The sequence below is a fragment of the Oculina patagonica genome, chromosome 5, assembly GCF_052425735.1.
Source record: "Oculina patagonica isolate OP01 chromosome 5, crgOcupat, whole genome shotgun sequence".
Lineage (NCBI taxonomy): Eukaryota > Metazoa > Cnidaria > Anthozoa > Scleractinia > Oculinidae > Oculina > Oculina patagonica.
In genome coordinates, this window is record NC_135762.1 from 25,529,792 (window position 1) to 25,555,824 (window position 26,033).

The window sequence follows — 26,033 nt, forward strand, 5'->3', positions numbered from 1 at the left end:
GGACGGTTAATATTCGAGGAAATACGGTAAGCCCACAATGCGTACGATGGTAGTGACAATGTCAAGAGCGTGTAAATGGTCTGATCTCCCTCTCCAAGTCGCAGGTATGGCAGGTCTCGTGAAAACAATTCTTCAATAAATCGGCACTTAGGCTAAAGTAGGTCTGCAGTGGCAAGTTTCGTATCAACATAACCACACAAAATTGACAGCCCACTACAATCATCACGTAAACGTTTTATTTCATCCCAAATGTTTTGCCAAACACAGTTAATGACCAATTTAATATTAAAAGTGCATTACGGTACATGTATTGTGAATCATCGTCTAAAGCGAGTTTGGCCAGCCATATAGTCCTCACTGTAATTCACTCACTAATTGAAAGTTAGCCGGGATTGACCCACCTCCAACAGCTATACTACTATATAACAATACTGTTACACGGCATCAAGATAATATTGACGGTATATCATACATAAGAGAAGAGGTTCATATTTCTATTCCGTGCACTCGCACAAGATTCTCTACAAGTGTCCTTGATTATCAAACACTCTTAGAAATATTTATAAGCCTATAAGTGTTCGGTCGAACTCTCAGAGCCTCTTTACATGAGAGTTTTCGTCCCGGGATGAGTTAATCTCGGTGTCTGGTCATTTTCTTGTTGTTGTTTACATGATGATACATGATTTCGTCCCCGGATGAAACACCGGGATGAAATGTCATCCCGGGATGAAACGTGACGAAAAACCCCATGTAAACAGTCCTTCCCGGGATGAAATGAAATGTTATGAAAGCACGAGCGAGATGAATTCAACTCGGGCGGGACGACTTATCCCGGGATGAACACGCTCATGTAAAATGAATTTTTTTTCCATCCCGGGACTAAATTCATCCCGGGACGAAATTTATCCCGGGACGAAACTCATCTGGCTCTCATGTAAAGAGGCCCTTAGCTTGCTACTATATTAATAACAAAATTCTCAAACCCGATTGGTTCTTGAGCACACCCTCTTTGAGAACTAGTTTGAGCATGAGATACTTGGGTTTTTGATAACAGTTGTGTGGTGTATTTAAAAGAACAACTTTTTTTATGAAACTGAACTTCAGTTTCATAACTTAAGCTAGTTATTCTTTTTTCCTTTGAAGTTTGCCACTAATATGACTACATGGTAAAAATGACTTCTTGTAGTAGAACTCCAAAAGTGACCAAGCTCGTCAGGCAAGTTTTTCAGTTATAAACATCAGAAATAGCTCATCATTACAAGGACAAGCTTTTACAGTTTCCAACTCCAAGCTAAAATCTTTGTAAAACCTATTATCAGACCAAACCATTGACAAAACAAAGTAACGAAATTCGAAAAATAAATTAAGGTAAATTTCTTTGAGACTGCGCTCAGGAAAAAATAATTAATTTCATCATACATAACTTAAAGGTACCAGCCCTTTAAAAAATTTACAGATAAATAAACATTCAATAGATAAGTTCAAGTTTTAGCTATTCTATTGTAAATAATTACCCTTCTACTTTGTCAGGACATTATACATAAACTACTAAATTCTGTAAAAGACAAATTTCTTGGATATATATTACGAACTTTATCATTCTTTTCCGACCCTAAATTTAACACGAATTATTTCATAACTTCTTTCAGTTCACTTTTTATATCATTGTATTCATTTTTGTTGTGTTTTTTCTTTTAAGGAGAAGTTTAAAATGTCCACTGCATGGACATTTTCGACCAAAAATCTCCCCGAGTTTGCAAAAAAAAAAAGAAAAAAATCCAAACTCCCCTCTAACCCCGACCCCACGCCCCAATTCAACCATTTTTCACTGTTCATATATCAAATTTAAAGCCATACTCCCATTTTTATGTACACCTATTTCATTGTCCTGCTTATGTGTGACACATTGAATAATTTTACAATTTTTCGATTGATTGATTCAGAAAATAAATATTAAATAAATAAATTTGAAATTCAATTTTAAATTAAAGTCAAATGATAAACTATTAAAAACGTGTTCACGGCAAGCCGTGACTCGCTTTACTTAAGGCGGGAGTAACATGAATGCCATTTTTGCGCCATTTTTTTTTTGCCATTTTTGAATGCCATTTTTGCCATTTTGACTCGCAATATCTCGTTCACATTTCAAGCAATGCAAAATCTCTCTGCTCATCTCACACATCTATGTTTTGGGGTGTTTCGCAAATTTTTGGGTGATTTTTGGGGATGTTTTGGAGGAAATCAGTTTTCTTAAGGATTTGTAAAATTTAGAGAAATAAGAGATATTGAAATTTTAATATAGTTTGAAAATGAATTAGAATGTGAAGTTATAAATTAGTAGATGGACACCAAAACAGTCCACTGATCACGACCTGGGGTGCTCTTCAACTGTCTAGTGGCGGTCAAAAAATATTTTTTCTCCTACCATTTCTTTAAACCTCTTAAAATTTTATTCCTATTGACATTTACCACCGCCTTAATTCATTACTCCTCGTCCGCGCTGTTTATGTTAGCATACTCCAGCAGCGGACTGCTTTGGCGATCTTCGCACTTCTGGCTGCATTCCACCAGCATGGAAATCTTCTGGAATTCCTCAAAAAACGTGATACCAAACATACCAAAACAGAGCGCTGCGATCCACTCGCCAATATTACTGAGCACATGGACGCTGTAGCCTGGATCCGAGGGTTGCCAGTTCGCGACCACGTGATCGGATTGCTGACGAAATTCTTCGTATGCGAAGATTTCCGCCACGAAGAAAATTGTGCCAAACACGGAGATCACGCATGTCAGAATGAAGCGAACCGCGAACATGAACTGAGAGTTCATTCCGAGCTGGGCTAGCTTATACGTGAGCGAGGTCTGGACCCAACAATACAGAGCACCGCTGCCAAATAAGAGAACTGCGCCGGTGTCATGGACATAGATCATCGAGTCTTCCTATCAATCAAAGAGAAGGGGGAAGGGTCGAGTTAGAGAAAAAAACAGGATAGACAGGTTTAGGGCCTCTTTACGGGTGTGGCGATAAAAAAAAAACACTTTAAATGATTTTCGGTTGGTGTCGCCTTTTTTTTTTTTTTACACAACTTAGGGCGCTTTCCCGGGATGAAATGTGTTCTTTCGTTTAATTTTTTAAAAAAATCATTTGTGAGAACTAGCCGGCTAGACCGGTATACTCGAGTACAGAATTCCGTTGTGTTAGATTTGTCCTGTCAAATCAGCCAATGCGTAAGTATTATACATTGTTATGGTGGATTTGTGGGAAAATCTCGTGGAAAAGAGCCAGTTTAAATTCAAAACTACCAGCTCGGCCGCCCAGTTCTGACAAATGGAAAGCGCCCTTAGCTAAGGTACGAATTAGCAGGAGGCTAACTTAAGTTGGGGATTACATGACATGTAGAGGTTGCTAGCTTGTTTTAGCTTGAAGGATTTCAAGAACCCAAGACATCTGGATTAAAAAACTAGCGTTTTAACCAGTTGGCCACACTAAATGTGAAAAAGAGTGAGGCTGAAGTAATTGTACTAAACTAAGAGAAAAGAACCAAAAATGCCACTTCGCCCGCCCAGTATATGAAATATTATAAATGTGATATGTCATTAGTTATACTATGACATCAGTTGTTTTATATGAATGATATATGACAAATGATAACTCCGACTATTTGACAATTCTGCCCTTAGCCTGTGCAAAACTTGGCCACGTCTTGTAGAAGGCAGAATTACCGAATCGATACCGAAACGTCACACTTCATCAGATGTCAGCGTTTATGTATTATGCCACGTTGTAAGTAGCTGCAACTGGACGATGCTGATAGATGAACCTGGGATTTTAGTGCTGGCTACCAAGTCTTTGTATGTAGTAGATAAAATATGAGGGGAGAGATGGGCGACAGGCGAGCCGCAGGAGAGCCGGACGGAACACGTGAAATGAAAACAAAAATTGAATGTAAGAATTGTATGCGAAAGAGAGATCGATCAAAAGTTTGATACTATAGCTGAGCAGGAGTTGTATCAAAGTTATTTTCTGATTGTATGGGGACAGGACTGGACTGAAACTGACTGGGAGATTGCACCCTCGTGCATTATTAATGAATTTTACAAGTAATAATATAAATAGCTCGGTGCTACGGAAATGCATGATTGGTAGATAATTTTCGTTTTTTATCCTACTTATCCTGGTTTTCATCTTTAAACACAGCCGCAAACCAGGCTAAAGGAATAACAGTGTCCCAGGTTCAAATTCCAGGATCAAGGCAATATTATTTGTACTGAGTCCTAGAGCTTAAGCGAGCTTAACACTGATTTAGAATATCAATGCGAATGAATACATTTAGCAGTCACTTTACATCACTTCACATGAAATCCTTTATCCCGAAATCAAAACTTAAACTTGTTGTTTGACGTTTTAAGTTTAAAAAAGGTTGGGGTTGCAGTTTTACACACTCGCATGAAACAATTTCGCCCAGATTTGCTTACACTACACCCGTTTTTTTATCTAAGAATTTATTTTATAAGATTAGAATATCGAGGCTGAAACTTGCGAAATTTTAAAAATATTTTAAGAATACACCCGAGGATGGGATTTTGAAAGAATATATATAATTTTTTGTATTGAAAATTTGTAAATCAGTACAATTATGTGTTTTAACTAAACCGTATAAAATTCTTCCTCTCTCTAAACGGCAAAACTAGCCAATAAAACGATAAACAGCTGCACTAGCCAAATGTTTGTAGCCTGCGTTGCAGACGAACCCGCAACCGCAAAGAGTGTACATGACGATGATATCATTGTGCAGAATTTGGACCTCCTTCATACATGAAGAGCCCCGACATCTGAGAATGGCCAACTCTTTGCCAAGTAGCAATGCTACACTATTTGTTTTGATTGCACAGACTATGTTGTGTGTCCAGTCCAGTCAGCTTGCGAAACATCACTCCAGACCAAAAGCTCACAGGTAAAATATGCTTTATAATCATTATGTTATAATGTCTACTGTCGTTCAAAGAGCAAAGCAAAGGTGTTGGCCAAACATTTAGCCTGCGTTGCAGACGAACCCTGCAACGCAGGCTAAATGTTTGATGCTAATGATAGTTTGATGAACGGTACATGTAGCACATATGTATGGTCTACAGCACAAAAGACACGAATATTCACAAAAATATTTTTAGCCTAACATCGGCAGAAAAATAAGAATATTCAGACTGGACTGAAAAAAACTATATCCTTATAAAAAGAAAAGAGGGAATCATTTCCTCTATTTCTCCGCCCCTCGACAGTAGCTGAAAAAGGCCGCGATGTTTTTCAAGTCTCAAAAAAATAAGAATAAGACTGGACTGAAAAAACTATCCTTATAAAAAGAAAAGAGGGTGAATCATTTACACTCTATTTCTCCGCATATTAGCCTCGATCAGTAGCCTGAAAAATCAAAGTTTTTACGACACGCGATGTTTTTCAAGTTTCTCACCACAGTGCCTTTTATTCCTACTGAATTTTCCACTAACGTCGAATTGGATTTTGTAATTTTGAAAAGCGCTGTAATCGACTTACAACACTAGCTGAAGAACATGTGTTACCTAAAAATATTGCCCACGGGAAAGGCAAACAAAGTGTCGTGTTTCTTTTCAGATTGGCGGAGGAGAAAAATGTTTATTTTTTGCATGTAAAAATCTGAAATCTGAAAATTGAAAGCTTGAGCCACGATTATTTCTGACATTATCTATTTTAATGTCTTTTAAGTCGTTTTTGTTTCTTGATTTTTAAACTTTTATGTAGATGAACAGATCAGATATCAGTTTTGACGGAAATTTATTAAAACAGACCATATATTATTAGTTGTACTGTTTTGTCGTTATATTCGAATCATAATATTTCGGCAAGCGTAAAATACACGGCCTCTAACATCCCACGCAAAGAAAGAGCTGTATAAAAATAAATAAATAGGAAAAACAAGTTTTTTCCATATGCCGTGAATTATTTTCAAACTCAAGCGCGGAAACCATAGGAACCGGTCTAAAAAAGACGAATTTTGAAAGTTGATATATTATCTTCAGTTATGGGCTTCTGGATAAATGTCTACATGGAATATTCAACGTTAAATTATGATTTTAAATCTTTTTTTTTTATTAGGTTTTTATTATCGGGGTTTGATTTTAAATAGATAAAATTCAAGACTGTCGTTTTATGCAAATGTATAACAGTCATATATGTTCCGCTGCTCGGCAACTCGCATATAAAAAAGAATTAAAAATGCCACGTCCTTTGTATCTAAAATCACAAATTAAGTGTTAACTGGAATTGAAAATTATTCAGCGTTGGGGAGGATAAAACACCCACCCCCTCGCAATTTCCAAATTGAACATTTTTTTTTTCTATATTTGCAGTATTGTTGTGTGTTTGGATTTCTCCGGGTTTTATTCCGACGGCGTTTGTTCTTTTCGTCTTAAAATAAATACCATCTGCTGGTAGTCTTGACAAAATTTGACAATTTGTAAACTTCTACCAGCCCACGCTAATTCGAAATTTGTCTCGCATCCTTAAAAACATGTTCGCACAGATAAGAATTAGTTTTGTCTTTTGATCCAAATGCGCTCTTGCAAAACGGATTTCGTGCCGAACTTTGAAACGTAAATTGAGTTGTTAATTTGGCACCTGAGAGAAAGAGTTTCTATACTGAGCATAATTTTGAACATATTTTTTGTACAATTCATAGAAACAATAGACATGTTATTTGCCTGTCTACAGCTGAAAGGAAAATCGAAGCAATTTGCTGCATAAATTAGAATAAATTTGATACCGAATTGCACTGATATTTTCATTAAAAAATGTCACTGAAAGTATCATACATTTGTGTACTTTTTTGATCAGTAAATGTAAAAATTGATAGAATTATACACAGATACGAGTCAAACACGACTTGTTCGCTCAGTTTTTCGACATGTGGTTTTCTAAAGTAGTTAAAAATCCACTCTTGTAAACACAGAGTCAACACCCGAAATAGAATAATTCCATTAACAAGCAAAATATATCATGCCGAGTAAGGAGTAGGGGATGTTTTCGTAATCTAAAATGAAAAAAAGTGACAAGTTTTTGCGGGAAAATAGTGAAATTGAACAAACCTCGTTTGATGGAAAGTTAGCGATGATTGAACCGCCAAACGCGCTTACAAGACCAAAACCCAAACCCAGCTTGTTCAAACGGTCGAGAAGATGATCGGCGGAGTCCAGCCCTTTGGTCAACATTTGGAACTGAAGGTAGCGTACAAACAGACTCAGTACCATCAAAACCATAGAGAAATTGAAGAACTCCGAGAAGATGTTTGCCTCAGGGATCCGGGCGCCTGTGTCGCTAATGGCGGGAACGAACGGATAGATGTGATCTTGCGAGACGGCGATGCCGTAACATAATAGAAATGTGAATGATGTGAAGAGCGCCCAACTAACTGGAAGGTAGCCATACCCGAGCGAAAAGTCACTGATCATGGCCGCTGACGGTAGATTTCAAATGCGGAACTGGTTAGAATCTACATGTCCGTCGAAAAGCAGTTTTTTCGCCGCGTTGTAGTATTCTCCAACCAGTAAAAAGGACCACAAGGCCAACTGTTAATATACTCTCCTTTTTGTGTCACTTGCTTTGAACACCACGCAACAAAATCCTACATGCCGCCGCGAAAAACAGCGAGCCGTATGCAAATTTTGGGCAACTGACAAAAGCTGAGCTAAGAAATAACGTACTCGCGTCACCAATTAGGCGGGATTCAAAGGGAATTGATTGGTTGGAATAAAGGAGTTTGGTTTACAATTCGTAAACATTTGATCTGAAACAATGAAATTCACTATAGAATCGACCTTTATCGTCAATCAGCGATTCAAATTTATCATCCTTTACGACACACTTTTTTTTAAGGTTGCGATCAAGCTCTCGACAGACCGAATTAAAGTGTTTACCTCAAGGGGAAAATTCTCAATATTTGCCCTTTAGTTAAATTTTAATGAATCGATGCTGACATGAGTTACGAGGAAATCAATAATTTATCGGCGTTAAAAATGGATTTTATTTCCATATCCCCAGAGTTTTTAAAAGGGGTTTGATAATCTTGGATAAGTAACTATCTGCCCACGAATTTTAGACAGACAAAGAAACCAAATTCACGCAAATCGAACATTACTTTTAAATCGTCACTAGCTCTTCTAAGCGAACTCAGAATCGTGTATACTTTTCAAATGTTATGAAATAAATGCATTTATGTGATTTATCCTACCAAAACACGAATAATCAAGGCCCCCGCTGACATTCTCAAAAAGAATTCATTTGAATCTGAATGATGATAAACTGCGACGAATGATGTTTTCGTTCTAGTTATTATTCTAGTGGTTGCTATTATGTTCGTTCGGGAATTGAACTTAAATTATTCAAATAGGACAAATTGCTTTTTCCATCTGTGCGGTTCAACAAAACATTACCTGGCTCACTACACCAAATCAGTCGGTTTAGCTATCGATGTCTTGAGACATTATTTCATAATTTCAAACACGTGCCGTTTTCAGGGTTTTAAAGGGGTACGCGATTTTCACGTGGTTCTATAGAGCTCCAAAGTACGGTGTAGAGTATATGGTTAAATCTTAAAAGTAGAAATTTAAAAAATAATAAATCTTAAAAGAGAAATTTAAAAAATAAATAAAATTTGAAAAGTGAATGAAATTGAAAAAAAAAATTTGAAAAACGAGAGAAATTGAAAAAAGTGAAAAATTAAAAAAAAAAAGTGACAAATTGAAAAACGCGAAAAATTGAAAAACGGTAAAAAATCTGAAAAACACGAAAAATTGAAAAACGCGAAAAAAAACTTGAAAAACGGAAAAATCTTGAAAAACGGTAAAAAATCTGAAAAACGCGAAAAAAATCTTGAAAACGCGAAAAAGCTTGAAGATTAATAAAGGTCAAATGAGATATTGATCTCACGTGACACGACGTGCTTGTGTGTTAATACATGTCTGTTAGGCCAAGCACTACTCCTTGAGCTGTTTCGGTAAAAGTATTGGTTGAGATTTGCGTTTTGGAACTCAACTAGCTGCCTCCATTTTTATTCTTTTTCTCGTTACTCATCCAACAAATAAATTATACAGTTGATACGATTGAAGCCTCCAGGATCGGTAACGATGATCTCTCTGCTATTCTAACAAGACTCGAGTTTCGTCTCAGTGGAACTCATCAGTTGCCTAGTCTCGTCAAGAAATACGATGACGGCCACACCAAGCTAGGGATGACAATCTCACTGGAGACACCGGACGACAGATCCGCACCAGAAAGACAACCTGCGAGCTGACCGCACGCTTACATAAATAAAATCAGGAGAAGCCGCAGAACAGGCGGGTTTTCATTCGCGCTTCGCGCTCGCCCTCGCGTGACCCGCTAATTAAAACCAGCACTTCGCGCCCGACCCGCAAAATAAACCGCCTGTCTGCAGGGTAAGGTCGACTGATCCGAACACGTGAAGTGAGACAACAATATTCTTAAGGACTGATACGACTACTAAACATGCCACAGAACAAGCAAACATTATGGATAATATTTTACTGAAACAGCCAGAGATCAGAGAACGAAATCTAAACAGACTGAAGGTTACTTTAAGCGGCCAACGGGAGTGTGTTTGCCTAACAGACATGTTTCACAAGACGTCGTGTCGGAGATCAATTCTCATTTGACCTTTCATGATTTTCAAGTTATACGATTTTCGCGTGATTCAAGATTGTTTGGCGTTCGTTTCCGCGTTTTGATTTCGCGTTTTCAAGATTTTCGCGTTCAAGATTTTTTGCGTTTCAAGATTTTTCGCGTTTCAGATTTTCGTGTTTTCAGATTTTCGCGTTCAAGATTTTTGCGTTCAAGATTCGCGTTCGATCGTGCGATTCGCGTCAGATTCGCGTCGATTCGCGGTCACTTGTTCGGCGTGGATTCTGTAAGAGTGTAAGAATGACTAGAATGTCCAAGAACGCATGAACTCATCGTACACCGTACAAAGTTTTTGCTTTCTAGTCCGGAACCAAGGCGAAACCATTTTTGAAACCCAAAAAGGCGATTATCGTCCCCTAAATCCCTTGAAGGACGTGGTGGAGCCTTATAGCCCTATTTTATTTTTAATGGAGCCCTGGAGGCCGCCCATTTTTTTTTTTTCAGGTGAAGCCCTAACGTCTTTCTGGTCTTGTGAAAACGGTCGGCTGGGACGTATTTCAGACAATTATTATTTTTTCACAGAAACCTCTTGAAGCTGCTAGCAAACGCGTTGAGAATATTCCAATGTACTTCCCCTTCTAAGCGTCACCGTGATATCTAAGAAGTGATTAGAAAGATTCAAAAACAGAGGTGTTTATCAAAAAAGCTAGTAAAAGCGAGCAGACTGTTGCCTCACCTAGCTGTCACCGGCTAGTCACATCAATTGCCAAAACATAAAAGTAAGAAGACCTGTTTCTTTGTATGATACATGCAAGACCACGAACGATAGACACCTAATTCTGAACATTTTAGCGAGAGAGTCTGATTGGATTTGCCGACACGTTTTGGAAGGATTAAAGAAGATTCACGGCGGAATGCCTTATTATCGACTGGGCGCTTACTGAAAGGAGGGCGCTATATAAATCATCACGGTAATCGTCGATAAGGCAAATCTCTTTAAATGAATAAAGAGAATATCTATTTCACGTTTAAAGGGCTTAAGTTGCGTTAAATTTATACCCTGTACGTGTTACCGGCAGTAACTTACTGTTCAGGAGATTTCCAGACAAAAAAGAAACCTCATCACGATTCACCGACTATGCTAAAATTGGCCGTGCCAAGTTATTTTCGGAAAAAAAACAGAAAAATAACTCCTCTCTATTTGGAAACACTCAATTAGCTCAGAAAGCGCAGTATTCACCTGAGGCCTTGTAAAGCAAATGGTTTCGTGCGACTTGTCTCTCGACACAAGTCGCATTGGAACACCGTGTGTAAGACGTGTAACATAACGACCATTGGGTCGGGCAGCAGCTCCCGCGGGTTCTCAAATAGAGACCAGTCTTTAAGACCAAGAATTACGGTGGGCGCGCTTTTTCATCTTGCGCGCCAACATTGTGGAACAGTCTCCCACTTGATGTGAGAAGTGCTCCATCGGTTGACATTTTTTAAACTAAGGCTTAAAACGTTTTTATTCAATAATGATCTTTAGTATTTTTTTTAATGAATTTTAGTATTTTGTAATGAACTTCAGTATTTCTTTATGAATTTTAGTATTTTTAATGAACTTTAGATTTTAAGAATTTAGTATTTTATCCTATTGTAATTTTAAATATTCCTTTACTTGTAAGGGCATTGAGATTTTTAATGTTATGCACTAGAAATAAATTATTATTATACGAATGGCTCGCTGCCTTTCCAGAGAACAATAGAACTAAACAACAGGAACCTGAACAGGAACTAGTTCATGCACCTTTTCCAAAATGGCCGGAAAAAAACCTGTACTCTTTTGTCTTCATGTTAATTGGCCTTCCTGGCCTCGTTTTAATCCAAAGATTCTTTTGAATTCTGCAGATGCGATCAAGGCCAAGAAGGCCAATTAACATGAAGACAAAAGAATGCAACACGTGACAAGGCGGCCATGTGGATGACAAACAAAAAACATGGGAAAGCAAAAAAAGAGCCCAAGGGGAGAACGCGCCGCATCCAACATGGCGCGGACGCAGCTGCAAACCAGCAATAATGTATTTTCCGCCATATTGGAAAAAGGTGCATGCCCCTAGCCCCAAAAACAATAGCCCTTACTACACCAGAGGATCAATAGAAGTACAAGCTTACTTATAATTTAAGAGAGAGATGCTACACTACTGGAACCTGCTGCAAAGGGAAACTTATTACTTCAACGGTTTCCGTAAACGCCATCCGAGGCGTTAGCCAGTTTCAGACAAGACAAACAAATAGTTTTATTATTTCCACAAAAATAACATGGACGCCCATTACAAAAACAAGTAAGGGATTAAAGATTTTCTGAAATAAATTAAAAGCTAGGAAATTTAATTTATTATTTTTCCTGTCTGGATTTTTTTGTGTCATCCGTGAAAAGCCCTCATCCCCATACCATGGAGTAAAGCGAGAAAACGTCATTTGCTATATAAAAGTATTGATAACAAATGCCCTGATTCCCCGAGTAGACATTGATGACGTGTTATAAGAGAGCATAATTGCCCCCGTTCTTGATTCGTAACAAAAACACCCACGCAGACCTTATCATGTCGCAAAAATATATCTTTACGTGTAGCCATGTGGAAGAACGTATTTCCACATTAATTGCGATTCTAAGCAACTTTCCTTTAAACGCCACCGGGTTTTTGGGTCGTTTTCCGTTGTAAGAAGTGGCCATTACCGCTTTTGAAGGAAATGTAAATAGAAAATCTTCTATAGCTGATAAATCAAGTCACGGAGAGCTTTTACATTTCAATAAGTGCCAAAAACTTATTTTTCGGAAATGTGGTATACATAATTATATTAGTCGTGCAACCAGACACGGAAATAGCCATAGGTATTCGCAGACAAAGAACACATCAAGTGCTCCGTTCTCACGATGATAATCTGTTGGCGTCAACGAACGCTTTTAACAGCACTTAGGGATACGAAATTCCAAAAAGTTTTCCATAATGAATAACATTAGTTTCATCCGATATACGGAATACTTTGTCATATGCCGGAGCGGTTCGCTGATCTTAGTCGTCTTATGCCATGCCTTGTCTACTGATCCAGCTTACTGTTCGTATAAATGACAGAGGCATAAACGTCGGAGAACTCTTACAAAGTCCAGCTACATTCAGTGTTTATTTAACGTTAAATTTGTGATGTGTGTTTATGTTCCTGCTCCTGCTCCTCTTCCTGTTTTTGCTTTCAGCGTGTTGTTTCTCGGAATTTCCCTGATTCTCACATGATCTTACAACTACTACAACACGCTCCCGCGTCAAAGGTTGCATTATTTAGCCAGCTAAAGCCCCATTTCCCGACTAATCGCCAAATCCTTTGCGTAACTATTCAGTTAGTCATGTTGATACATCAGTAAGTAGTAGATATGCACAATCTGTTTCCAATGGATTAGTTAAGTGTCGGACACATTTTTTTAACAGTTTCTAGTTTCTTACTTGTCTAAACAGTTCCTTAATTTCTATTCATACTTTGTTTACTCTTAGCATTATCATGTCAGATATTATATATTGCTAAAAGGCCCTTTTTAAGGAGCATCAAAAAGGGTATTTGTGTGGGTGAATACTCCAAAAATAACTAAAGAAGCTAAGCCAACCATCGTTTCATCTTCCGACAATCAATCTAACTTAATTAATTCTTAAGAGTGGTCAACACCTGTTTTCTCCCTGCCTTATTAACAGACTGTCAAACACATTGGTAACGAGAATTTAGAATATCATCAGCTGGGAGATATTTACTTGATGTGCCGCCAAACTCTCATAACAGGGTTAAAACGAACGTATGGTTTTCACTAAGGAGAAATAATCCTTTGGTCTTGGAATGCCGGCGATCAAAGGCTCAACCACGTGCCAGATCATTAATAGTAACACGATTTATGACTCTAAACAAAAGTATCACTTCCTAGAATGTGAAGAATTTATCGCTCTCTAAAACCACGTCTGGCGGAGATATCTGCCACTCTTAATACAGTTCCGTCATAAGCCTCGCTACATCAGCACGTACACTGAAGGGGCCATCAACCGATGTAGCCGCTAATAGTCGTGTCAGTGGCAGTGAGTTATCCGGCCAAGTCAGTTCAACATGTGTTCGGTATGGTGTATGTTTTTCACACACAAAATCCATCGCATAGGTTCAACGGGATCGTACACTTTGCCGCCAAAGCCGAAGAAAAGAAGATTGAGCTTCTGGAGATCCAGTAAAGGCAAGTCTCAATATCATGTCACAACACTAAAGTTCAGTTGGCAAATTGTAGAGATTGACAGAGACCTTGAGTTTTAAAGATGATCAGGGTTTTCTTAGAAATATGTCAGTGCCACCTCAGTGGGTAGTAAATTCAGTCAGTTATTCATTTGTTTGAACATTGTTGCTACTCAGTTCTATAAAGAACTGGAGATATACGGTTACCGTTCGCTATGTACGCGAGTAAGAAGATTAAAGCGAACGGTATTTTGAACAATAGCTCACTGAGTTGCTGCAAGCGAGAACAAAATGAAACAACCTAGCGCAAAGGTTTTCACAGCGAGGTATTCGACGGCATTCAGAAGTAGATTTTGCTGCGTACATTTTTTGTTTTTACAAGTCAGTATTAAACGTTTACTCACAAGTGCACTTATCGGCTGTCTTTAGCCGGTCCTTTAGCCGACTTAGACTACAAAAACGGACACAACCAAAGCTCGTACCATCACGTATTTTTCGGCGATCGAATAGTTCTTCACGGCAATTAAAAATAGAGTTCTGTTCCAAAAACGAAACAGTGTTTAAAGGTTAAGATTATGGCTGTTAACCATTTATGATATCGACAGTATTTCACAGTACGAAGATTTTCTGAAGTCCCCCACATACAAAAATAATTCCCCTCAAAATAACCCGCATTTCAACAAGTTGCACATAAAACCCTCTCTAATAATGCTCTCTTTCTCCACAAATAGTTTACGTTTAACAGTAAAGAATGCAATTTCCTACTGTAAGCCACTGCGCTTGAAAATAGCGCTTTTGTTAAGCCACAGGTTAATCCCCGTTAGGAGGGCATTGGCATTACTTTATCGAGCGTTCAAATTTTTTGCAAAACTGCATAAATTTCATGGTTACTTCATAGCACAGATCATGGCGAGAAAGCGAATTCCCTGCCAAATTTGGCAACGATTCGACTATGATTGACTGGAGTTTGTTTTTGTTTTTATACCGACAAGCGATAAGATGAGCGATGATGTTCATTGGGGTTCAATTAACGACGGTGCATACTGAACTTGTTTTGTGTTTCATATATCGTTACGTTAGTTATATCCGAGATGTTGATTTTTATTCAACGACCGAAGAACTTTCTGCTTTCCATGCCGTTACTTTTATACCCAAAAAGTCTTGATTTTTATTCAAAGATTGTACGAGGTTCTTTTGTCTTTCGTGTCGCTATGCTCAGAACCGTTTGATAGCTCCATGAATTTGGCAACATACTGCACGATATTCTTAAAATATCAACGCAATATAAGCCTTAACCTTTTAAAGACGACCGCAGTACCTCCAATAATCTACTTTCATGAAAATAAACCCGAGGAAAGTTCATTTGAGCAAAAATGAGCCCAGGGATTATTTTCTAAACTTTACAGTACTTTCCGACGATAAATTTTTGCGTAGATGGGATGTTTTATTATTTCGCAAAAGATTCTAGACCATTTTGTCTGTTTACCCCGTTTACGAGTAATTATAATATCACACAAAATGAAGATTGAAAATAATGAACGTATATTCAGGAAAAGTTGCATTAATTAGTAACTAAATCCTTTTACTTGTGCTATTTTGTGTTATGTAAGCTTCTTTTCTAGACGTTTCTCAGTTAAAGAGATAAGTTTCCATTTCGCTTAGGAAAAAAAATATTGGTTTTTGAAAACGTGACAGTCGGCCATTTCAAATGTGCAATACATTTAATAAAGGATTACTTTATTTAACAGGTTGTTCACTGAAGAACATAGTGACAAAATAAGTGCGTAAATGCAACTGTTTTCTTTTTCACGAAATACCAATGTACTATTTTCAATTTTCATATAACATACGACTTTTTTCCGACCCGTTTCGAATTATTATATTGTTACCACTATTTTATTTTGGCCTTCTTAATGAATCGATTTTTCACCTCCAATTATTCCGTGACAAGTTGTTTACACGAAAGGATTATGGTCAGTTTGGATTGGGTTTTAGTGGTTTTGACAAGTGCGACGTCTTGGATTGACGTCTCTTCGGAACTATTTTTTGCACTGGTATGCTATTAAAATACGTGGTATTTTCCCTTCACAAATACCTTGAGGATTAACAAACAAAGCGTGTATTTGCATGCTGCGTTTGTTCTTCCCGTTTCCTTCTTTGTGGAGAACTAAAAACGCTCAGGAATGGTCTAAAAATTGTGGTTTTAATGTTCTCCCGCGGTTTTTTAATGGACCCTCAACGGACGGAGCTACCTTAACGACTCTTGTTGTTGTTATCACCACTTTTGATGCGTCTTGATAAGGAATCGACAACGAGGTATTTATAACAAGTAGTTTATTTCTGTCTTTTGAGTCAGAAAATAGCAACAATATGTTATCTGTGCGATCTGTTAATGATTCCTTAAACTGTTGAATGCTTATTGGATCAGAGACTGAGATTTTTGAGCGAAAACCGGTTACCGTATACCGAGGAACGATTTCCGTTTCTCATCGAGTTTCACGTCGGCGCAACTCTAAATTAAAACAACGCAAGGGTCTTGTAGCATTTAAAATTTCCAGGACTTTTGACAACCTTAAGTTGAACGAGTGTTGTAAACGATGTTATTGGCAATATCGGTTAGTATTTGACAAGACCCCGAATTTTATTTGTCTACGCAGGAAATATGTGATTTCTGTTTTGTTAGTAAGATATTCTTCCACGAGGAAGACCTCACAAAAGGACCACACAAAAGATCAGACATTTTCGGCAAAAGCTGTGGCTAGCGACTTATTTGCTATGAATCACTGATTCAATTCACAATATGCAGTGTGTAATATCTATTGCGTAACTCGACGCACTGGTGAGCAATATTTATTTTTCAGGATGCTTTATCACCATGGAGAAAGAAAGAAAAATAAGAACTGCTTATGTACCAGTACATTAGAACTTTAGGGGAAAGATATTAGGTTAGTCTAAGTGTGGCAGTAGATAAGGAAAATGATTGAAAAGGTAACATAACAATATATTAAATATGAAAGATATTATTCTGTCGGTGACACCCGCTGTGGCTAATCGACTAATCGGAAAAGAGTTTCAAGTTCGCCTAACAGACATGAAAACCTATGGCCCTCTTCACATCAATTCTTCACTAGAGTCTCCTGTGTCTAACAGTGCCTAACCGGCGTCTGGAAGGTCAGTTGGACCCCAAATGGGAGCACGTTTTAAGTGAACGTTTTCGTTGTTATTACATGACATCTGTGGTGCTTATTTGTATGTTTGCAAGCAGATATGACTGTGGGCGTCGGAGCTTTATTTTCTGCTTTAGTTCCAGGCCTCGTGTGCGTGCCGCCTAAACTGACATTGAGCTTGTTTGATAGCACAGTCAAGGAGTAGTGCCTCCACTGACTATTTGAATACCGTATTTATTCGATTAAGCGCCCAGGGCGCTTATTAAATTTTTGGACCTTGAGGGTGGGCGCTTATTCGAGATTAGTCAGCAGCACCGACCCACAGAACGTGGAACTGAGTGAAGGGACAGACGAGAGAGAGACGAGGAGAGAGGACAACGGCGGCCAAGAGGCGGGGGCCGAGACCCACGGGGCCTGTTCAGTGGGCGCTTATTCGAGGCTGGGCGCTTATTACATTTTCACCATTTTTAGCAAGTAGTACGTTTATTTTGCAAGAAAACAATGTGTAATAACTAAACGTGAAGGCCTACGAAAGCTGAATATTAAATGTTCATTGAAAGTTTCAGTAAAAAAAACTAAAAATACTCGGTCTTCGGGATAGTCTCTTAGTAGTACTTAGTCAATTTTAATCTCAAATTCAACAATAATCAAAATTCCTCTTATGCTCTCATTTTAGGGGGGTGGGGTGGGCGCTTATTCGAGACTGGGCCTTATTAACTTTTCCTACCTACTGGGTGGGAGCTTTTTCGGGGGGGGCTTTTTTTGGGGGGGGGGCGCTTAATCGAATAAATACGGTATATCTTTGAATAAATATACACCTTCATATTTTCACACAAGACTACTGTATTTGGGAAATCTTGGCGTCAATTGTTAACGTAATTGTTAGTGTTAAAAATCTTGCTTATCTGTTTAATACATTCAGTCCTATTCAAGTAACAGATTATGTTGCACAAAAACTGAACCTGCGAACGAAAATCGCCAGCAATTTTCCAAGACTGTCAAATATCGCTTCGGGGCTATCCCAGTATTAACCTGCGATCCCAGTGTGGTCTGGAGGATACTGCAATCAAGCAATTTGTCACGAATCTACAATAACTTTGAGTGCCGTACAAAAAAGCGGTATAAGTTACCACCAGTCGGGAAAATAGATGTTAAAGTGCTACAACGATAATATAACGACCCAGCTTGATCTCAATGTCACAGGCTAGTTCACAGTGTAAGGCAAGTCCTAAAATGCATAAATCGAGCCAAGATAATGCATCCTTTTCACAAAATCACTCTTTGGCTTCATGATTCGTTTCTTTTGATTGTTTTTTTGACCGAAAATTACTGTTTGGCGCTTCATTTTTCGTTTTTGACGAAAGTTTTCAGCCGGAATAATGGGATCACGGTCTGCTCGGTCCGGAAAATTAGCAGATCACGTGTGATAATATAAAAATCACGCCCAGATTTGAGCTGTTTTCGTGTCACGCACTAATGTTTGCTCAACTTGAAGATAAACAAACTCTGTCATGAGTAGCCAACTTGAATGCCATTGATATTACATAAGTGCAATGTTTTGAGTATCCCCGGCCGGTATGTGAACTTCTAGGAACAGTTTAAAATGAATTTAAAAAGTTACTGTTGTAAATCTCTCCTGTTGTCTTTTTACACCCTTAGCTGGTGAAATTGAATTTAGATTATTACTTGATCAGCGGAGGAATTCTCTTAAGTAGATCGTTATCTTTCAAGTGAAAAATAAATTAACGAAAACGAGTATGGACTTTGCTCTCGAGAAATAACAGCTATAGGAAAATAAGCTCGTATAATCACCATTAGGGTAATATTCCGGTAATTTGGCATGAACAAGATAATTAGCAGTGTTTCTCAGCAAGTATCAATTCAAGTCATAAATGACTAAAGACATTAATTCACGGCAAAACAAAAGAAGGATTGAAGAACAAAACGTATCAAGCCCGGCAATAATTTCTCTTTCATTGTTAAGCGGCTCCGCCTGAGGTCGAACACGGTAACTCTTTAATTACTGCATGTAATAAACAACATTCCGTTTATCCTTTACAAAAATAATGCCACCCGATCGATAGAAATATGTCAATAAGTGTTAATGTTTTCTGTCTGTTAAAATACGCATTTTAAATGCCTTGAGACAATAGCACTGACCAATCACACGGCTGATAAGTTCTTTAGCCCTGGGAATGGACAAATATTTTACACACCTCATTATAATTGCTCTTTCACTGAGCTGCTGAACACCGGGCATGCCGAGAGATGCCATGTAATATTAGCTCATATCCGGGATTTCGAAACGGCTGTTAAGTCTTTCTTGGATCTTTTCACCCCGTTTTTAACCCGAGACCTGAGGGACATGCAGCCAAAAGGAAACCAAGCACGGAAAATCGCTCGACACTGAACATAATGAATTCACCGTCCATTCGGTCAAATGCGTGTTTAAATTCATATTCTCCTTGTGCCACCAAATCCTGGGGGACAAAGAAGCGCTAACGTGGTTTGCCTTTCAAGGTAAGGAGCACTGCAAACAACATGTAATTGAGAGGGAGAGGCGATTCACATTCTCGTCCCATCAGCTAATTTATGGCTGAATTCTTTGTCGGGAGATGTAAACATCATAATTATGTCCACATTACACAGATTACATTCAATCCTTACCCTCGGCCATCTATTTCTGTCAGATTCAGGTTGTTAACTAAGCAATCAACGGATCGGAACTAGGCATTACGTGCGCTAATTTAGCACAAGCCATCACAAAAAGTTTGCGTAAGAGGATTAACTGTTGAGCTTGTAATCTGCAGAAACTATGCTCCCTTTCCGAATCATCTCGAGCACGAAGTGAGAAAGACATGAACTATTAATCAATCATTGTTTGGACAATGAATTAAAACAGAGGTCAATCGCAGAACATTGACTTTCACGCATCTTTATTAGCAAACGTTTCTCATGATTTGACAAGCAATGGTCTGCAGAGTGAAGCGTTCTTTTATCGACAAAAGCTGCAACATTTTTGCCTCATGTTGTAACACTGGACCACATTGGCGCAGATCGAGGTGTTGACGGACGAATTTTCAAGTGGGATAAATTTTTACTATGTTTACATAGATCTCGCTTTAAAAATGGAGAAATTTAAAGCCTTCACAACAATCATTCATTACGTGATACCTACTTTGCTAAAAAATGCACTTAGAAAAGGTTCACTGCATCAACGGAGGGTTCGAATTTTTGAGTAGTGCCCGCAATGACGTCATCGCGGGCCGACAATTGGTCAGTCTTGTCAGACCCACTTTATTTCAGCGGTGCAAACTGCTATTATGCACGCAACAACAAGTCTTATATTACTACAAGTTGAAAATGATTTGTTGAATTTAACACAATTCATTACTTACTTAATAACAGGAAATAGTCGATTTATTTTCCTCCTTGAAACTCCAGTTGAGTTCTAATTCTGATAATTCACGATTTCCGTTATTGGTTTATATAGGTACGTAATTGCGAAACTGAAACTGTATGCTATTTTTGTATTTTAAAAGTAACAACTCCTTTTCGGCTAGTTTAAATTGTTCTAATCTAATAACCCTACCTATCTTAAGTGTGTCGTTGATATGCGTTCTCGTTAACCTCATTTCGATGTGTGGATAAATCTCTTCATGCATTGAATAGAAAAGCACCTCTCAAGTTCTTTTGCGAGGAACAGTCCGCATGAAAATTACAACCCTGATCCCGGTTGCTCACAGAATTGACAACGCTATCCACCGGACAAAACTACTTTCCAATGGATAGCTTGGGTTATTTTGTTAGCATTGCAGTGGATGGTGATTTATCCGGTGGATGGCGTTATCCACCCATTGAGCAAACAGAGCACGGTCTGCAGAATGGAAAACTGTTAAATTTATTAGCCATAAATACCGGAAATAAATCCAATTAAACAACCGCTAATTACCCTCAAGCGAATGTTAACCTTTTTTCCTTGAATCACAGGATTTTTTTTCTTAGTTTTGAGTTTCTGCGTGTGGCCAAAGAAAATGAAAGCTTTTGAGCAGTACTTCGGTCTTGTCTTGCTTGTATCACGATTTATTTCTGAGTTGAAATTCAAAAAAAGTTTGTAAAATTTACTGTATTATTAAGAGTTGGCACTTTTAGCTTCGTAGATAAGGGGTTAAGAGCATGCACGCGGGGTTGGGGTTGACCTTTGAGTATGTAACCAAAATAAGGGGTTTATTTTACACAACTGACGGCCAAAGACCTTTGTACGTGAAGCGTTCCCAGCAATGAATATGTGCTGTTTGACGTAAACAAGGGTGACCCTTGTTTTATTACACACCTAAAAGGAAGTGAAATAGATTTTGTCGTGGTTTTTTACTAACATGGTCGCATACCTTCAGTCGTTGGTGAAAAATGGAGCTAGAGAAGCAAAACAACCCTCGAAAAAAGCTGCAATTGCTTTGAAAATGATCTGTAAGTTGTGTTTGTCACTTGTGATGCGTTTGATAGAGGTAACACTAACATAAACAAAGTATTTCCTTCCAAAATTCTAAGGCAATAAGATTTTAAAATGTTAAACATAACTCTCTATATTTTTGCAAAGGTATTGCATGGATCCCAAAAAAGTCTCGCAAACGTAAATGTGATTTATTTAACCATGTTACACGGAAGAGCTCAGGAGCTCGTCATGACGAGACGTTTATGTGCATCCAAGATCGGATTGGAATTAGGCCTAGACACAAATATCCCGAAAAATGCTCTAAAAATCTATCTGGAAACAATGAGGCAAAAATGTCATTTCATAGGAGTTTTAAATAAAGCGGCAAAGAAAATAGAACAATTTTTCCCTCAAATCATCTAAAAATCCCCCACAAATCCTATTTTTTTTTCTAAAAATCCCCAAAATTTCTAAATATCATGATGCTCTAAAAATCCTAAAAAAAATATCCGGCTTTTTGTGTCTAGGCCTAATTGGAATTCAACAAACAACAAATTTCATGATTACGTCTTTTACCTTCGATTCGCAATCTCCTTTGCATATTGCCCAATGAATATGGCTACTGATGACCAGAATTTCCTTCATCATTTGTCCAGTTGTAAAATACTTATTGCTGTTGTTTGTGATTCGTGATGGTATGTGCATGTTTTGTCATTATGTAACCATTTTTTTATTTACACGAAAAACTGGACAGAAAACTAATAAATTGAAATGGAATAAGTACAGAATCAGTTAACCATGTTTAGCACTTAACTCTGTTTGGCAATACGCTAAGTGGATTTCGATCGAAATGATACATAAAGTTGTTTACAGACAGAATCTCATAAAATATTGGACGTTAATTGAGCTCAAAAAATCTACACTTTTCTCCTTCATTGGTTTTCCCTTTGTTTGTTTGTTTGTTTGTTTTTGTCGTTTGACGTGGATGAGTCGCTGTCTGTGACAAGGATACAGTTCATATGTGGCCCGAGCGGTCCAAGAGTCTGTATCCCAGACATAACGAACAGACAAAAGTTTTGCTCGTCAGTTATATCCACTTATGTTCGATAAATACAAAACTGCGAAGTTCCTGCTCCCCAAGAATTGTTCGGAATCTATATATCTGTAGGCTCGTTCCTCCAAGTCCGTTCCAAATATAACCGATGAGCACTATAAATCAATGAACTGTACACATTTACTATCATGTAGCTACAAAGTAGTTCGATTCTATTAACTTCTGTAAGTTAACTAACAAGATGAGTACATCATTGATTTCTCTTTTGGCATTCCATCATTTTGTTGTTCACTTAATACCGCCAGACACGATCGATCTATTGACACCCACCCGACATCAGTTACAGTTGTAATGGAACTTAACTAATGACGTATTCTTATCTTTTGCAGCCAGCTCATTTCGAAGAACTCCGTTTATCACGAAGCCGATGAGTTACGTGGAAATTCTTTCTGTAAGTTTCGTTAATTGTTCTAGTAATCCTATAGTTTCTCATTATTTTAAACACAACTCAGACATGTCTTCCAGAGGAGAATTTAGGCCTGCACCACCTATATATCACTAAGCGATATGAGAGATTATCTCGTTGATTTCCCATTTTTAACAATGCCATTTTTTTTCAAATAACGAAAGGTAACAGAAACAGATAACAAATAGTTTCTTTTCGCTTACCAACCCTTACCCCAGTAACCTTTCGTGGCTCGGTCTGTAGAAAGCACGTGACGATCAGATCACTACGCTTTAGAAATTGCCATAAACAACAGAAACAATATTTTCGATGATGTTCATGTGAAAAATTTGCAATACTTCTTCAGAGTTCTCGAGAGTTCCTTTTAGTTCATGGCCGCTATTTTGGTGAACCGTACGAAATGGCAAAACCTGTAAAACATAGTGGCCACTGATATAAAGGGCTGTACACGCTATTTTCCAAAAGCTAGCTGATATGAAGAACTCCGTAGAGCCGAACTTTGCGTTTCTTTGTTTATACACTAACAGGTTTTATAAAATAATTAAGATAGTACGCGCGCCCATTGGTCGAGGTGTGAGATGAGAGACACGGTTCTGACGTCACGCCGGTCCCACAAAAAAACAAACGCCAAAAGACGCAGAACAGTACGAAAAAGAGAAAACATACCAAATTGAATGTCCAGCCCCCCAATGAGCGAGGAGAGAAGAGAACCACAGCGTGCCGGAGGAGCCAGCGAACGACGACAACGCGACCAGCCATTCCCCGTAGAGCCGACTAAAGCCCCTGAGCCGACCGGCAGTACGCACCGACCCAGCGACCTGACAGAAGGAACCCAAAAGGGGGGGACGAGAGGGACGAGGGAGGACACGCGGAGACCGAGGAGGAACGAAGAGAAGAACGGACCCGCCGCCACACCGACAGAACCATGCACGACCCGCACCGAGACCACAGCGACCGAGAGACAGCGGGCCACCCCCGCGGCGCCGCACTCCCCCCGGCGGCCGCCCCGACGACGCCGCGACCGCGCACTGACCGATGGCGGCAACCACCCAGAAAAAGAAGCCCACAGCGACGGCGGGCCCCCCCGGGAGAGGGACGGGTATTGCTTAATTGTTTTCATTATATTTACGCACCCGGATCAGTTCTCTTTTGATTTCACGTGTTTTGCGAACCTACTTGGCCCACGGAGCCTAGGCACCACAGTAATGAAAGCAGTAACTTTCGGTTTCAGTCTCTCCCGTGTGGTCGCCGTCATAATCGTCCGTGCATACTTTCAGTTCTCTTTCGAGTAAGAACGGAAAACCACAAAACAAAATTATGACTTCCTCTGTAAATACCTTAACATTTTAACCAGGCTATCAAAAACCACACACACAAAAGGAAAAATGTTCAATTAACGCTCATGTGACTTTGAAGTGGCGATTACGTGCGCTATGAGGTAGTTCAAGCTCAATTGATTGCTTCGTTCGAACTTCAACGATCTCTTAGCCAGAATCGTGCAAAGGCGGGAAGAAATACTATTCTAGAATTGAGAATATCATCCCTTGATATTAGTAAATACGAATTAACCGGATTGTTTTCCTAAAGCCGACTTCGGCAAGCCGACATAAACAACTCTTCTGTCATTTCTACTAAAACAACCGAAGCTCATAATTATTCCGATATTTCTTATCAAAGGGAAGCACTTGTCCGTGAAACAAAAGCTACAAACCAGCGGAAAAAACTATATCTATTATTCTGGCTTGGGCGTGCACGCTAATTATACACCTCTCTAAGGGCATGAATAACGTGAGCTTAACGTAAACACATCATTGCATGTTAATACCAACTGGCGCCATAAAAACACTACTTATAAGACACTCGGACCAAAATAAACCAAAAATTCTATTCCTATAAAGACCAATATACGGAGATATGTTGGCCCTTAATGTTATGCTGTTCGTGACCGCACGGGTTTTAATGCTAAGTAAGAGGGTGGGTGGCAAACGTCGGATATCTTATGCTTGACGGCATTTCTTAACATAGCTTTGCTTTGAGAGAGGAAGAAAGCGAGTAACTAAACGCTCTTAAACGAAATTGCCGAGAAACTTACTCGAAGAAGTTATGGAGGAGACGTGTCTAAAACGAAGGCGCCATATGGGTGGAACGTGGTTACTTATGTTAGACGTAAGTTAAATCGTTTCATCGCGTATTTAATCATGTGCAAATTGTGCCGTCATCTGACCTGGCGGTTTAGCGGCGCGCGGAGTCTATCGAGTGGGTGATAACACGAAATCTCACGTTCAATTTAACGACGAAAGCGCCAGAAAAAGTTCGAAGGAACGTATAAATGGTTTAACTCCCTTCCCAGCAGGAAACCGCTTCCAAAGTTCCTTCGTATTGATTGGATTTCGCAAAAAGCAGCTTTATGAAATGTTTTATTTATCCCGTTGGCGCAGTTTTTGAGATTTTTCGTTCAAGGCAGCGTTGAGCGATCATGACTATTGTAAAGGCACCGACAAAGGTAAGAATGAAATAAGTTTGTGAGAGAGAAAACATACTCATCAAGAACAAGCTATTCCTATGCGATGAACTGCATTTTCATGTCGCCGAGTAATAATTCTTGATGCCCTTGCTAACCAACAAAAATTTGAATAGAAAAATTAACTCAATTCTGGCAAAATTAATAATGATAAATTACTATACACGTAAGTAGAGCATTCTTTCACGCCGAAAGATTAGGCGCATGTTCTCAAACCAAAAATTTAACCAACATTCCCGTTAATTTTCTAATTGTCAAAATCCTAAGCTGCCAGGTCGTCCGCGTTTTATGAATGGGAAATCAAATTTCCTCAATACATTCGCGGCCGCCACACACAGACTTTGTCGGAGTTACTTTGGTACACATTTGATTAAAACGGAAAATCAATATTCACAAAAAATGTGATTGAAGGTTTCTGTCGCAGGAGCAAAAGTTTCGAGGTGGCCGAATTGTAGAGAGAATATATGACTGAATTATAGTCGCTTGGGTA

General features: G+C 38.7%; 3 protein-coding genes across 15 annotated transcripts in view; 1 reads left to right on the top strand and 2 right to left on the bottom strand.

Moving 5' to 3' along the window:
* The window catches only part of LOC144653540 (dual 3',5'-cyclic-AMP and -GMP phosphodiesterase 11-like), a 260,413-nt gene that overhangs the window by 123,442 nt on the left and 110,938 nt on the right, over window positions 1–26,033 (bottom strand). The window lies entirely within an intron of this gene.
* LOC144653597 (DNA damage-regulated autophagy modulator protein 2-like) lies at window positions 215–7,678 on the bottom strand. The gene is made up of 2 exons (XM_078513635.1): window positions 7,117–7,678; window positions 215–2,940 (listed from the first exon to the last, which is right to left on the bottom strand). Exons 1-2 carry the CDS (start codon window positions 7,477–7,479, stop codon window positions 2,485–2,487), a joined length of 819 nt encoding a protein of 272 aa, XP_078369761.1. The 5' UTR covers window positions 7,480–7,678; the 3' UTR covers window positions 215–2,484.
* LOC144653536 (stAR-related lipid transfer protein 13-like) overlaps window positions 13,693–26,033 on the top strand; it is a 38,898-nt gene continuing 26,557 nt past the window's right edge. For 2 of the 13 annotated variants that reach the window (XM_078513535.1, XM_078513542.1), the window contains exons 1-2: window positions 21,432–21,537; window positions 22,946–23,007. In XM_078513535.1, coding sequence (XP_078369661.1) covers window positions 21,447–21,537; window positions 22,946–23,007 — 153 coding nt within the window. In that variant the 5' untranslated portion in view covers window positions 21,432–21,446. Of the gene's footprint in view, window positions 13,912–16,009; window positions 16,220–19,337; window positions 19,591–21,431; window positions 21,538–22,945; window positions 23,008–25,031; window positions 25,189–25,339; window positions 25,526–26,033 lie in introns of those variants that run through there. The other 11 variants (XM_078513534.1, XM_078513538.1, XM_078513536.1 and 8 more) reach the window with 11 other exon arrangements.